General features: G+C 41.7%; 1 protein-coding gene across 3 annotated transcripts in view; it reads right to left on the reverse strand.

Moving 5' to 3' along the window:
* Positions 1-562: 562 nt before the first annotated feature.
* The window catches only part of NDUFS6 (NADH:ubiquinone oxidoreductase subunit S6), a 109,633-nt gene continuing 96,657 nt past the window's right edge, over positions 563-13,538 (reverse strand). For all 3 annotated transcript variants that reach the window (XM_069219721.1, XM_069219718.1, XM_069219719.1), the window contains 2 exons: positions 8,061-8,183; positions 563-707 (listed from right to left, as the gene is read on the reverse strand). In XM_069219721.1, coding sequence (XP_069075822.1) covers positions 639-707; positions 8,061-8,183 — 192 coding nt within the window. In that variant the 3' untranslated portion in view covers positions 563-638. The remainder of the gene's footprint in view (positions 708-8,060; positions 8,184-13,538) is intronic.

A 13,538-nucleotide genomic window follows, 5' to 3' on the forward strand; every position in this document is an offset into this window, starting at 1 on the left:
ATTCCCTAACCATCACGTCTGTACTTGCGCACTGCCAAATTGTTGTGGTCTCTAGGAGGAAGAGTCATAGAAAGTAACTGAACACCGCCCCCCCACCCCATTCCCCCTTACCCCCACACATACACACGTGTTAGAGTTCTTCTTTATTAGCCTGTCAAGTGGTAGCTATCATGTGTGATTGTGGACCTGCGCCACCTTACCAAATGCTCTTGCCTCTAGTTCGGACACTCGATGAGGAGCTTCGAGTCATAGATAGAAGGTGCATGACGTCACTACGAAGTTTTTTTAAAGTTCTTCAATTCAGTTCTCATTTAGTGAAAACTTCTGGCAGCTGGCTCATTTACTTAGGCAAAAATTCATACAGAACCAAATAATTATTTTAAGACTTGCATGTAAAGGTGTGCGAAGAGTAAAGCCTCATGTCTTTTCTGAGTGCACCTTTAAAGCTAATCCTACATAAACTTAGGGCGAAACAAGCATAAAACAGTGTCAGTGAAATATAAGCATCAACTTCACTTTTCTTGCTACTGCCTTTATAAATAATTCTTCTCAAACTTCTTAGTTCCAAAAACACACGTTTTTAATGATAAATTACTCGACGTTTATATCGCTGTAGATTCAGAGACCGACATTAAAGCCTAGTGGTGAGGATGCTTTTTAAACTGCAATCCACAGTAGCCACACGTTCCGGTTTTTGTATCTTTGTCCTACAAAAAAAAAGTCAAAACGTTACCGAACACAGAACATTACACATTTTAACACAAAAAGTAGTAACAGCCGCCAGTGTACACGAATATACATTCATTATTACTAATAATGCCCACTCAGTGAACATTGATTAGACTTTAAACAATCCGACTAAAAACTAAATTTTCACATGTGCCTACAGAGTAAAAGAAATAAACGGACAATTTTAGTAGGGGGTGGGGGGGATGCATTATTCCTAGTTTTTCGGTTGCATGTCACAACGCAGAAATGCACGTCCCTAACCTTTCCATCAAGGGGTATTTCACAAAAAATCTACAGCACGAATGCCATGCTTGTGCCTAGCCTTTTCGCCTGGTCTGAAGGCAAGAGCGGTCAACAGCTACAATTTGGCCTAAATAATTAATTCATTTCAGAATGTTATTTATCAAAACAAGATGTGAAGGTAACGACCCAGGAGTACATTACCAGAGGCAGTGCACCTAGTAATGACAACCTGTTTAAACACTGTAAAGGCGGACTTGTGCCTTCGTCCATTTATTCCATTTATTTAGCGTGTAACAACACCATTGCTAACTGAATTCCATAAAAATATAGACTGATCAGTTTTTCAGCATCAACTTAGCTTTCTAAAGATACAAACGCGGTGCAAATCTAAGCACTACAGTAAATTCGTGTTTTTTGGAGGTTTATAAAAATTGCACACCATTGTCTTTTGTTTATTCAGAGTGACCGAAATCCAAGAGAGGGACCAGGTTTTACATTGTTCCTATGTGGATGCGTACCTCACATATATCTTTATTGATTTATAGGACTGCAGTCCTGAGATCAGTGTGAAGTTGAACTTAGACCTGAAAACAGAAACCATGAGTGTTAGGCATATGAATTCCCTTCCTTTAGTCTTTTTCTCTATATTGATTTAATTCTGGTATGGTCTGTTCCACACTAGGTCTTCAAAGTACCGTAACTATAATTTGATTCAAATAAGGGAATAGCTGAAGAGCACATGCAGCAGTCAGTCTTTTGGGAATCTGCAGATGTTATTATCTGAATCACTTAAGATGTATTATTTTTTTAAGGTAATTTGTAGTACGCCCAGCAATAGTGCATCTTTCTTAGAAGATTTGTGGTTTTAGGTATTGCTCTCAGTTATTATTTTTTGGTAGGATTTTAATATCCCACCGTCATGTACTTTGTAGAAAAATAATTAATTTATTTTTAGCTCATGATTGCTTCTAAAATTTCCTGTCTCCTAATTCTACAAAAGGAAGCATATTAGAATTTATCAGTACCAAACCAGAGATTATGTCCTAAATTAACCTTCTGTTTTTGGACCTTTCAGACCATGTGGGCTGATCACTGGAGACTGCAAATGACAGATGACTTCTAGGAACCAGGTCCAAGTGAATTTTGAGAAGAGGGAAAGGCCAGCTATGGCTAGAAACCCCTTGAGAGAAAACTCTGCCTCAACCAAATGGGTGAAAATGCACTCTTTGAAAATGCACATCCAATGTGGCACAGCACAAATTTTAACCACAATTGATTTTGAAAAGCAGTACTGAAGATGCCGAGGGATGGGCAAGAGGGACCATCTCAACGTAGTGGTCTGACCTGAAAAATGTGAGGCAGAGAGAGCACATCGAATTCTAGGTAGGCAACTGCCTCTGGGGGCTCCTCCAAGACTGATAGCTGCAAGAATCGAGAATTTTCAAAAGCGGAACCTCATTTTACATACCACCCAGCTGGCAGGCCTGCAGACAATGGACAACTCTAACTTAATGATATTCCTAGACTTTACGCTGGCAGAACAATGGCAATGGGCTTCCTACTTGGCAGTCAAGAAGTGTCTGTGTGAACTAGGATTAACATAACTTGATCTTTCCGGCAAAATTAAAAGTTATAGTGGACCAAAAGACTCACTTTTGCTCATTGTCCGAGGACGCTTGGTCATGACTCGATCAACATGCCAAAATGGAAGATCAGAGGAACAGCACAGAGATCTTTCCTCGTGGGCATAGACTGCTTCAGCCCAGGCACACCAAGAGGAGGAGGAGAGAATAGGCTCACAAGGCATCCCTTACCCCACAACAGATCTGGTATAATCACAATTTGGCACCACTCTGGAAGTCCCCATTGGAACCTGAAGGGTCCAGTGAAGACCTATTGAGCTCGGACTTGAGTGACACACCCAGCATTTTGACGAGAGTGATACCACAAACAGCAGAGGAACTCTTATGTGCCTCTGTTGCAACCGTAGGTTGTGGCAGGTGTTTCTCTGAAAATATGGGACTGACGATCCGGCTACCAGAGTGTATTTTGCAGCCCTACCACTCAGAAAGCAGCACTATGCACTATACCCATGATACACATGACTACGTTGTTCTTATCAGTTTGTCAGTTTTTCTGTTAAGGTATTGGTTTGGAACAGTTCCTCAGCCAAACTGGGAGTTGTTGATGGGAGGGAGTTTGTTACCACCTGGATGGAACACTCTACTACGAGTCCCAATTCACAGGCACACAACACTAGTCCTCTGTATACCTCACAGTGCAGGTCAAAGGCTGCAATAGAGATCTAACCCAAGCCTGTCCACAGGAATTTATGACTAGCACTCATACAGGGGATGGGCACCCCTAAGTAAGTTCTACATAGTGCAGGCACCACTACCACAGTGGGAGCCAAAATAGTCTTCCTACAGGAGACCCACCTGGCGAACGGGGAGGGTGACATGGTATGGCGTAAATGGCAGGGTCAACTGTATTGCACTACATACACAGCCTTTGCGAGGGGGCAGCAATATTGATTAAGCTGTCAGTCCCATTTCATACAGAGGACATTCACATCCAACCAACAGGGTCGGTATGTACTGCTGAGAGGATGACTGGATGTATTCTCGTTGGTCCTTGGAAGCATCTATACCCCCAACGTCGACCAACCACCCTTCTTAGCAGAGACTAGCAGAGGAGGCGGGAATACCGTGGCCACTGGAAGGAGACTTTAACTCGTTCCTAGATATCTTATGAGACCAATAACCCCCCCCCCCCACCCTACGCTCCTATTTCCCATAATGCCTAAACTCTGCAGAACTGGGTGCAGGACTGGTCACTGGCAGACGAGTGGAGAGCATGAAACCTCAGATGGGAGGAAATACTCTTCCTTCTCACCGCCCTATAATCTACATGCCTGCCAGGACTATATATTTGCCTCAATGGCTGACCGGGGAAGGGTCCTCCATACCACTATATAGGAAAATCACTATCCAATCATATTCTCCTTGAAATAAAGTTCCATTGGGGACTAGTGTTGAGTTCTGTCCCCGCATGGAAACACCAGCCATTATGATCATTAAAGATACGCTGCTCAACGCAATCATTGACTATTTCAGAACTCATGAGGATGCAGCCTCATCCCCCATGGTGGAGTGGGAGGCATACAAAGTATCCAGAGGGGTTTTTCTACACTCCACAAAGGACATCTGGGACATGCTCCAGGCAGAGTTGAAAACACTGGTGGCTACCCGTATATCTATCGAACGAGCAGCCACATATGATCCTGTAGATGAACCACCACTTCAGGAAGAATGCAAAAACCAGGCAATGCTTCTGAAGTGGCTCTGGTGTCAGGACTACCACTCGTAGGCTGCGTGATCACATTCTAAAGGTGACAGAGCTGGGCACCCATTGGCGTGGCTAGTTAGACCCCCAACAATCGCACTCGCCTATACTATCGGTAAACACAAAAAAGGGCTGAGAGGTCAGCACTCACACAGATGTTAGTACTAAGAGGCGCTCTACTCCAATTCATCCCCTATGGACAAGGAGGCACTCAATGCCTTTCTGCTGGAGATGAGATTCCCAGCACCACCTAGGAACCAGTGGTAGAGTTTACTTGCTCCAATCTCGGAGCAGGAAATCAGGGAGTCAATCTGACAACTGCTAACGGGCAAGGGGCCAGGGTCACACAGCCTACTGTCACAATTCTACATGGCCTTCGCATCAGTATTAGTGCCCAAGCAGAAATTAATGTATGAGGCAGTAATTGAGTCAGGCATCTTCTCAAAATAACCAATGAGACAATAATAAAGTCAATACTGAAACCCTGGCAATTGCTGGTTGAGCCCTCATCCGACCTGCCCATCTCTAACCTAATCACCGATTATAAAATCCTTAGTAAATTTCTGGCAGGGGGGTTGCACCTGCTCCTCCAACTGATGATTCATAACGATAAGAATGGTTTCATTCCAGGGAGAAACACATCTCTTAAAACGAGGAGACCATATAAAATTATGGAACAAGCCCCCAGAAAACAACTGAGATCAGTATGTATAGCTCTGGACCTTGAAGAGGCGTTTGATACTCTCAGGTGGTCATACCTAATTAAAACCTGGGCCGATCTGGGTTGCCCCATCCATTGCTCAAATGGAACAGGCTTCTCTTTAGTGCACCCACAGCAAAAGCAAAAATAGGCCAGCACATAAGGGTGGCATATACTATAGCAAGAGACACAAGAGGAGGCTACACTTTATTGTCTTTACTATTTGTATAAGATATCAAGTCCTTGGCCATCAACCTTTGGTGGAGAAGCCCAGCCTGGGATTTGCTTCTAGATTACAACACACTTGTGAGCTTGCTTTATGCAGATGTTATGTTACTGTATGTCCTGAGGCTTGACATCACAGAGCCTCACAGACTTTGGTCGTATCTCAGGGTTGCAAGTCAATCATACCAAAACGAATGACCATTGAGGCTTGTCTAATCAGCACTACCCCAAGATCCTCCCTGAATAAAGTAACAATGTTCACGGATCTCTTTCTTCTGTTGGCCAACACGATGGGGAGGAAATCTTCTTGGCCCCTGTCCATAGCGATCTGGCATGCGGACAGCCTGTTCTGAGGCAGAGGTTCAGGGAAGTGCATTACACAGGGATAAATACAGAGGACTGAAACAGCACAGCACCAAATTGTGGTTCAATGGGATGGTTGGTATGCAACCTCATACACTACAGAGAGGAACATGACCAACCCTGTGACTGGGGAAAACTACTGTCATTTACTACAGCAGACTCAGCAGGAACACCTCCTGAGGCCCTCAAAAAAAGTCAGTCAAGGGGAGCATCCCTCCCTCAGCCAACTCCAGATGGGCCTACTAGGTCCCTGAACTCTGGTCTCAACAAGGTCCTGGAGCTGGTGGCCTTGGAAGGGCTGTCAAAGGAACCTCAGCTAGAATACGTATCTGAAAACTCAATGTACATGCGGAGAAACAGTGTTCCTAGGAATAGCCATCAAATATGGGCTGATCCATGTGGTAAAGGGGGGGGGAGGAAGGTTCAAGTTACACTAAATAGAAAATTGATAAGTTCTCAGCAATATGGGACTAGGAAACCAGTGTTTGATAGATGAACGGGTTGGTAGTTATGATGGTGGGCAATTTTGCAAGATGCCATAATTTGTTTATTCTGTATTGATGGCTGTACACTTGCCTGATTTCTGTTCTACCCCCACCCTAATCTGAGGTATGTAAAAACCCAATAAATCGCTTAAAAACCCCCCAGAAAAATACAATGTGGGCTACTGCCCAGCCTACAAGGACCGGAAGTATCATCTTGAGCCCCATTCGCAATTACCAGTTCAGGGAAGATCTATGCCTACTCAGACCTGTGTGAATCCTGCTTTTGGTGCTTCGTGAACAAGGATCTGAATGCTGCACGTTTTCTCAAAGCTAAGTCTCAACTTGATACCCTGCTGAAGATCTTTAAGCTTGATCTACTGGTGTTCTTGCCACTGAAGAACAAAACTTAATAGTGCCTCTTTCGCACCCAAAGTAAGCTGGAGATTTACACAGACAGACTGCGTAAAGTCTTCCTTGTAGGATTAAACATCAAAACATCTCACTAAGAAACACTATGAATCAATGAAACAATTTCCATAATTACTTTATAAAGTTAAAGAAGCTTCACCAATCAATCTAGTGGTCATAGCTCTATACATTGTATAGTTTATAACACTAGAAAATTGAATTATATAGCCAATGACCAGTGACATTTTCTCTGACCAATACTACAATGGATGGAGCTTCTTTAAATTCATCAATAATTATGCATGAATAAGTGATGGGAACATTTTGACTGATTCATAGTGTTACATTGTGAGTTATTTTAAGATTTACCCTCACAAGTAAGATCTAACAAAGTGCCTCATGTCTCAGCAGAAGCCACCAAACAACCCAAGAAGTCCAGAGGCCTACACTCTGAGTAACAAGAAACCCTCACTATCCACCACCTGGGAGCACAAGGCTGCTAAAGAAAATATCATCTACCACTCAAGTGGAGCGTAGCAGTTAGTGGTGAAAAAACTCCCTCTCTGGACCAACAATGCTACTGGGTCTCTGTTCTCTGTGGGATCTTCCACTTTGTATTTTCCAGGTGCCGACTAACGTGATGTGTCTATAGACCCATCACCAGCTTAAAACAGTTTGGTTTCTGGAAAAGGTATCTCTGAACCACGTTATTGTCCCCTAAAAATGAGAAGTAAAGGTCCAGCTGGCTTGTGCACTACATACAGACAGCTCAGAGACTGGCTTCCTGTTTCCTTCCTTAACTTGCTATCTCACAAATTTACATGTTAGTGAATTTAGTGGTGTTTGCGATCAGTTATCAACTACTAACTGAGTTTCAAAGACTTCTACGTATCTTGCTGGAATATTGTAATCCTTGTATTCCCGACACTGGACATCGTTCACCTCTAGTTAGTTACAGCGAGCATTACATATTGTGTGAAATTTGGGTGCCCAGTGAGGCAAGTGAAAGTCAATGTATAACTTTGTTGCTTATGTTAATATTTCCCCATATATGAATCGAGTTTTCATTATTTCAGAAAGGCTTAGTAAGCCAACGGTCTGTCACTGATCGAGCGCCCCATGTCCTGATTAGAGGGGAATACCTGCAATCTCAACTTTGATATTGCTAGGTTTTCTCTAGGACTGCAAGGATCTGAGAAAACACTGAATATCAATGACTACAAAAAAAGAGGAAAGGGGGAAATAAGAGTGGGCAAATATTATACAAAAGCCAGGCCTCCTATCGCAGCTCAAGGCAGTCCTGCATTTTTCACATCTGAATTATGACAGCTGGGTTGTCTCTCTATACAATGGCCCAGCTTGGCAATTAAATACGTACATTTAAAATGTTTGTAGTTTTTGTGCGAAAATTAAAACCATCTTTGTCAAAGCATTGTCAAAACAAATGTCAGAACTGCGTTAATGTAAGCCCCCTTATGTGTTGTTATGACAACCATTTGCGCTATACATCTCTATATAAGGGAATGAAGACGTACAACATTGTACACAACAAAAAACATTACCAAATTGATGAACACTTTTGGATGGCCCAAAGCTCCGCCACCGCCATCACAGGACACGACTCTGCTGTCAACTTCTGAAACAGGCTGCTCTTTTATCAAGTCAATGGCAAACTGTTCATTAACCTGTAGTGACAAGGATGTGGATTCACATCAGCATTCATGTTTAAATAAAGATTTATGACTTCACATTTTAATATTGGTATTTTAAAGCTCAGCAATGCAATATTTAGTCTCCATCAAGTGTTTCACAAACAGGTTTAATTTGGAAGTTGCAATGTTCAAACAATGAACCATTGAGGATTATTATAACACACAGAAGAGAGTACTCCTACCGCCTCCTTTAAGTGAGTGGCAATGAAAAATGTAGACCTTATTTTTGCTGCAAAACCACCAACAAGAATTCACATAAAAAGCTTTTCCGTGTGTTAAATTAAGGAAAGGAATATATGATAGCATAGTTCTGCAGTCAGTGGTTTTGCAGTGTTGGCTATTGCACTCTTTAAAGATATGCCTAAAACAGGCAATGCACTGAGCTAAATCAACTAAATTAATCCACAACCATAAGTGTAAAAATATAGGGCCCGATTACGACCTTGGCGGAGGGGATTAGTCCATCACAAGTGTGACGGATATCTAAAAAATCTACTTGTCCCTTTCGTGCCATGTAGTGCAGCGGCAACAAATCATGGAAGCAATCTCATTATATAAGAGCTCTGATAATAGCCTCTTTGACTATGGCAGGGCTATATTACTAGCAATATCATTTTTTGCCACATTTTCGCAGGTCCACAATACTGGGGCTGGAGGTAGTGATAAGCAAAAGTTCTGAGGTTGGAATGCATTTTTGAGCCTGTGCAAACCTACTAACTTGCATGTTTGGAAATGTACTCCTGACAAGGGCAGAAGTAAAGTTTCTTTCATGGGTGGGGGAAAAATAGTTGGAAAGAAAGTGAACTTGTAAACACTCAACAGATTTTCACGAGTAAATCTACCCACCCATATTTGCTTGTGCTAAAATGCAATTCATAAATACTTCCCAGGAGCCTACTTCTAAAAATTATTATAAGTTTGTGAAAGACGTTAATCTGCATTAATGCAAAGAAATATGTCAGGGGTGCACTTTTGTGGCTTTCTTTAAGATTTGATGTTAGAAATAGGGCCTTTGGTTGGCAGTCAGGTTACCCCCTGTCCAAGCAAGGACCCCAGCTCTAGTCAGGGTAAAAGAGAATCACCCTCAGCTAACCCCCGCTCACCCTCTTGGTAGCTTAGCACAACAAGGCAGGCTTAACTTCAGAGTGCTAGGTGTAAAGTATTTGTACCAACACACACAGTAACTTAATGAAAACCCTACAAAATGACACCACACAGGTTTAGACAAATAGAGAATATTTATCTAAACAAAACAAGACCATAACAACAAAAATCCACAAGTCAAGATATCAATTAAAAACCAAAAAGAGTCTTCATGTAATTTTAAACACAACGCTAACGCTGTTAGCCTGGAAATGTACCTGGGTGAGTCGAAAATAATCCTGCACGGGCGAGTGTGCATCAAAAAGGGCTTGTGTTTCGTCTATATCACTCACGAGTGAGACCGTGCATCGTTTTTCCTCCAGTCGAGTCGGCTTGCATCGTTTCTTCTCTCTGCAGGAGAGCGATGCTTCGATTCAAACCGCACTCTCGGGTCCCGGCAGGCCTTGTGTCGTTTTTACATACCCAGCGAGGTTTGCATCTGAAATCCTGCTGCACGATGATCCGAAACCCACACAGCCCGGGTTGCAATATCACCAGCCTCCGTCAGCGAGGCTGCGCGTCGTTTCTCCAGCAACGGGCGTCAATCTTCTGGTCGCGAAGCAGGCGGCACGTCGATTTTTCAGCTGCAGATCGGAGTTGCGTCGATCTTTTCCCCACATGGCGGTCGGTGTGTGGATTTCTCGCTCTTGGCCTACCAGCTTCTCCTTTCAGGGTCCCAGTAACTGGATGGGCACTACTTGGCAGAGTAGGAGTCTCAGCTGAGGCTCCAGGTGCTGGCAGGGAGAAGTCTTTACTGTCCCTGAGACTTCAAACAACAGGAGGCAGGCTCTAAATCAAGCCCTGGGAGAGTTCTTCACAAGAAGGAAGGCAACACAAAGTCTAGCCTTTGTCCTCTAGCACAGGCAGAAGCAGCAAGTGCAGGAGGGCTCCACAAAGCATCACAGGCAAGGCAGCCATTCTTCCTCAGCTCTTCTCCAGGCAGAGGTTCCTTTTTGTTTCCAGAAGTGATCTAACGTCTATGGTTTTGGGTGCCCTTCTTATACACATTTTGCCCTTTGAAATAGGCTTACTTCAAAGAAAAGACTCTCTTTTTTGTGAAATCCTGCCTTGCCCTAGACACACACCAGGGGGTTGGAGACTGCATTGTGTGAGGGCAGGCACAGCCCTTTCAGGTGTGAGTGACCACTCCTCCCCTCCCTCCTAGCACAGATGGCTAATCAGGATATGCAGGCTACATCCCAGCTACCTTTGTGTCACTGTCTAGTGAAAGGTGCAACCAGCCCAATTGTCAAACTGACCCAGAAAGCGAATACACAAACAGGGAGAGTCACAAAAATGGTTTAAGCAAGAAAATGCTCACTTTCTAAAAGTGGCATTTTCAAATGCACAATCTTAAAATCAACTTTTCTAAAATATGTATTTTTAAATTGTGAGTTCAGAGACCACAAACTCCACATATGTATCCACTCCCAAAGGGAATCTACACTTTAATCATATTTAAAGGGAGCTCCCATGTTAACCTATGAGAGGGACAGGCCTTGCAACAGTGAAAAACTAATTTAGCATTATTTCACTGTTAGGGCATATAAAACACATTATATATGTCCTACCTTAACCATACACTGCACCCTGCCCTTGGGGCTATCTAGGGCCTACCTTAGGGGTGCCTTACATGTAATAAAGGGGAAGGGAAGGTTTAGGCCTGGGAAGTGGGTACACTTGCCAAGACAAATTTACAGTTCAAAACTGCACACAGGGACACTGCAGTGGCAGGTCTGAGACATGTTTACAGAGCTACTAATGTAGGTGGCACAACCAGTGCTGCAGGCCCACTAGTAGCATTTGATTTACAGGCCATGGGCATTTCTAGTGCACTGTACTAGGGACTTACTAGTAAATCAAATATGCCAATCATGGATGAACCAATTACATATACATTTTGAATAGAATCACTTGCACTTTAGCACTGGTTAACAGTGGTAAAGTGCTCAGAGTAACAAAAGCAGTAAAAACAGAGTCCAGCACACATCAACAACCTGGGAAACAGAGGCAAAAAGTTAAGGGAGACCACGCCAAGGATGAAAAGTCTAACAGGCCCCTACTTAGGTCTGATGTTAACCAAGACATTTTGTTTTTATTAAAATTCCATCTTGCTCTCTCTTCTCTCCTTATCAGTAGTGTGCTACTTTCAGATCATGTTCTGTGGGCATCGATGACCTGAATAAACAGTGTGAGAATTGATATCAAATACTATATACACATAAGGTATGAGTCCTTGATTCATCTAATCTTCACAATTTTATATCTAAAAGCAGGATCAATTAAATTTTTTGTAATTAATACCACTTTGGAGGGGAGGAAACACCCATCATTTGTGTCATAGATACCACCTCAATATGGGGTATTGTCCTGCAGCAGGCGCTGCAGGTTTTTCTGGATGTTTTTAGTTCTGTATAATCAACAGTTGATTTTTCGTTTGTATATTGTTATGTTTTTTCGTATATAGTAATTGTTGATGTTATATATATATATATATATATATATATATATTAGTTCATTTTTGGTTACTTTTGTTCTTTTTTTTTTTTGTTCTCTTGCTGACTAACCTTTTTGCTTTATTGGTTGGATATATATATATATATATATATATATATATATATATATATATATATATATATATATATATATATATATATATTCTTTATGTGTATGTCTGTTTTGAATTTTGGTTTAATAATATATGTTGTTTATATCTTTCATATGTTTGTTTTTTAAATTCAGCACATTGGTTTAATGGTGTCCCTTGTCTGTATGTTTTATAAATAGATCAAACGTATTTGTCATTGTTGTAGTACGTGCTTTATGTTTCTAATTAGTATTCATGTTATGTATGTATTTTGTTAATATATTTAGAACACATTTGCTATCATATTACAGCCCTGAAGAAGTCCTTTGTTAAGGACGAAACGTGTTGGCTGATGTTTTTATGTGCAAGAAAATAAAAATAAAATGAAGATGATAATGAGACGACATGGAGTAACTGGACTTTGTTGATTTACTTAAAGTGGCGCACTATCAAAATATCGATCATCTTGCTCTCTCTATCCAGCTATTGACTGGCTTCAGTGTGAGTGATAGCAATCTTCTCATTCACAAGGACCATCTCGGCACACAAAGAGGTTTTGTTCAGCGCCAACAACTACTGTGTTAATGTGGGCTTAATATGTTTGCTTTTTGTCAATGTTTGTTACAGTGGTGAGTGTTCAGCAGCTCCCACATCAGTAGAGGTTTGCAAAAGCCATGTCAAAACAAGACATGCACTGACAAAACCAAAAGACTGACCACTAATTTCGGACCTATTAGCTTTGCCAACGCTTGTTCATTTTCATGTTTCCCATAATCTTGTTGAAACTTAGAACACTGGTTTTCCATTATGAGTATTTTTGGGGAAAACTTGCATGAAGCAATAAATCGTACTAAATGATGCTTATAAGAAATGGTACCTAAAATTTCACAGTAGAATAGAATTTTTTTTTTTTCCTGGTTGGATTTTTTTTGTGAACATTTTATTTTGAAAGCAAATAATCAATCTTGCTTTCAAGCTTCTGCAAATATTTTTGTTTCATCAGAGAACATTCTGGGAGTATTATACGTAGCCTCATATTGTTAAATGTTGCAAATGTGGGTACACTTTTTTTTTTTTTACTAGAACCACTGTCAGTAGTGTAGTCCAAGCTTTCAACATTTATTTACAGCAGGCACCCCAATAATAACGGCTTGTATTAATGAATCGTAACCACAAGTTCAAACAGCATTAACATATGGACAAAATTATTACCACAACTGCAGACAATTGCCTTCCCTGCTCCATAAAGTGGTACTGTAAACTGCAAGCCAAAGGGTTTGTGCAGCAGGTGGCTGGGCCTACTTGTCTTAAGGACAAAGTAAACATTAAATCTTCTTGCCCTTGACCCCAAATAATATGTCCTGGGTGTCAGGCTATAGGAATTCCACACCCCTTCTTTGAGCCATTTTGTCTTGCACAATATTATAGAAAGAAAGTTATGTTAGTGCCACCCCAGGGAGACCTAAAGGACAAACAGACTTGTGAGCAATAGAAGTGGGAAGCAGACCCTTCAATGCCTGGTGGCTTGCAGTGCTTTGAGAACAGCCAGATATGTTATGCAGCCCCTACAAGTCCAGATGCGTATGAGCAGTTTTTGC

This window comes from Pleurodeles waltl, chromosome 2_2 (genome assembly GCF_031143425.1).
Source record: "Pleurodeles waltl isolate 20211129_DDA chromosome 2_2, aPleWal1.hap1.20221129, whole genome shotgun sequence".
Taxonomy (NCBI): Eukaryota; Metazoa; Chordata; class Amphibia; order Caudata; family Salamandridae; genus Pleurodeles; species Pleurodeles waltl.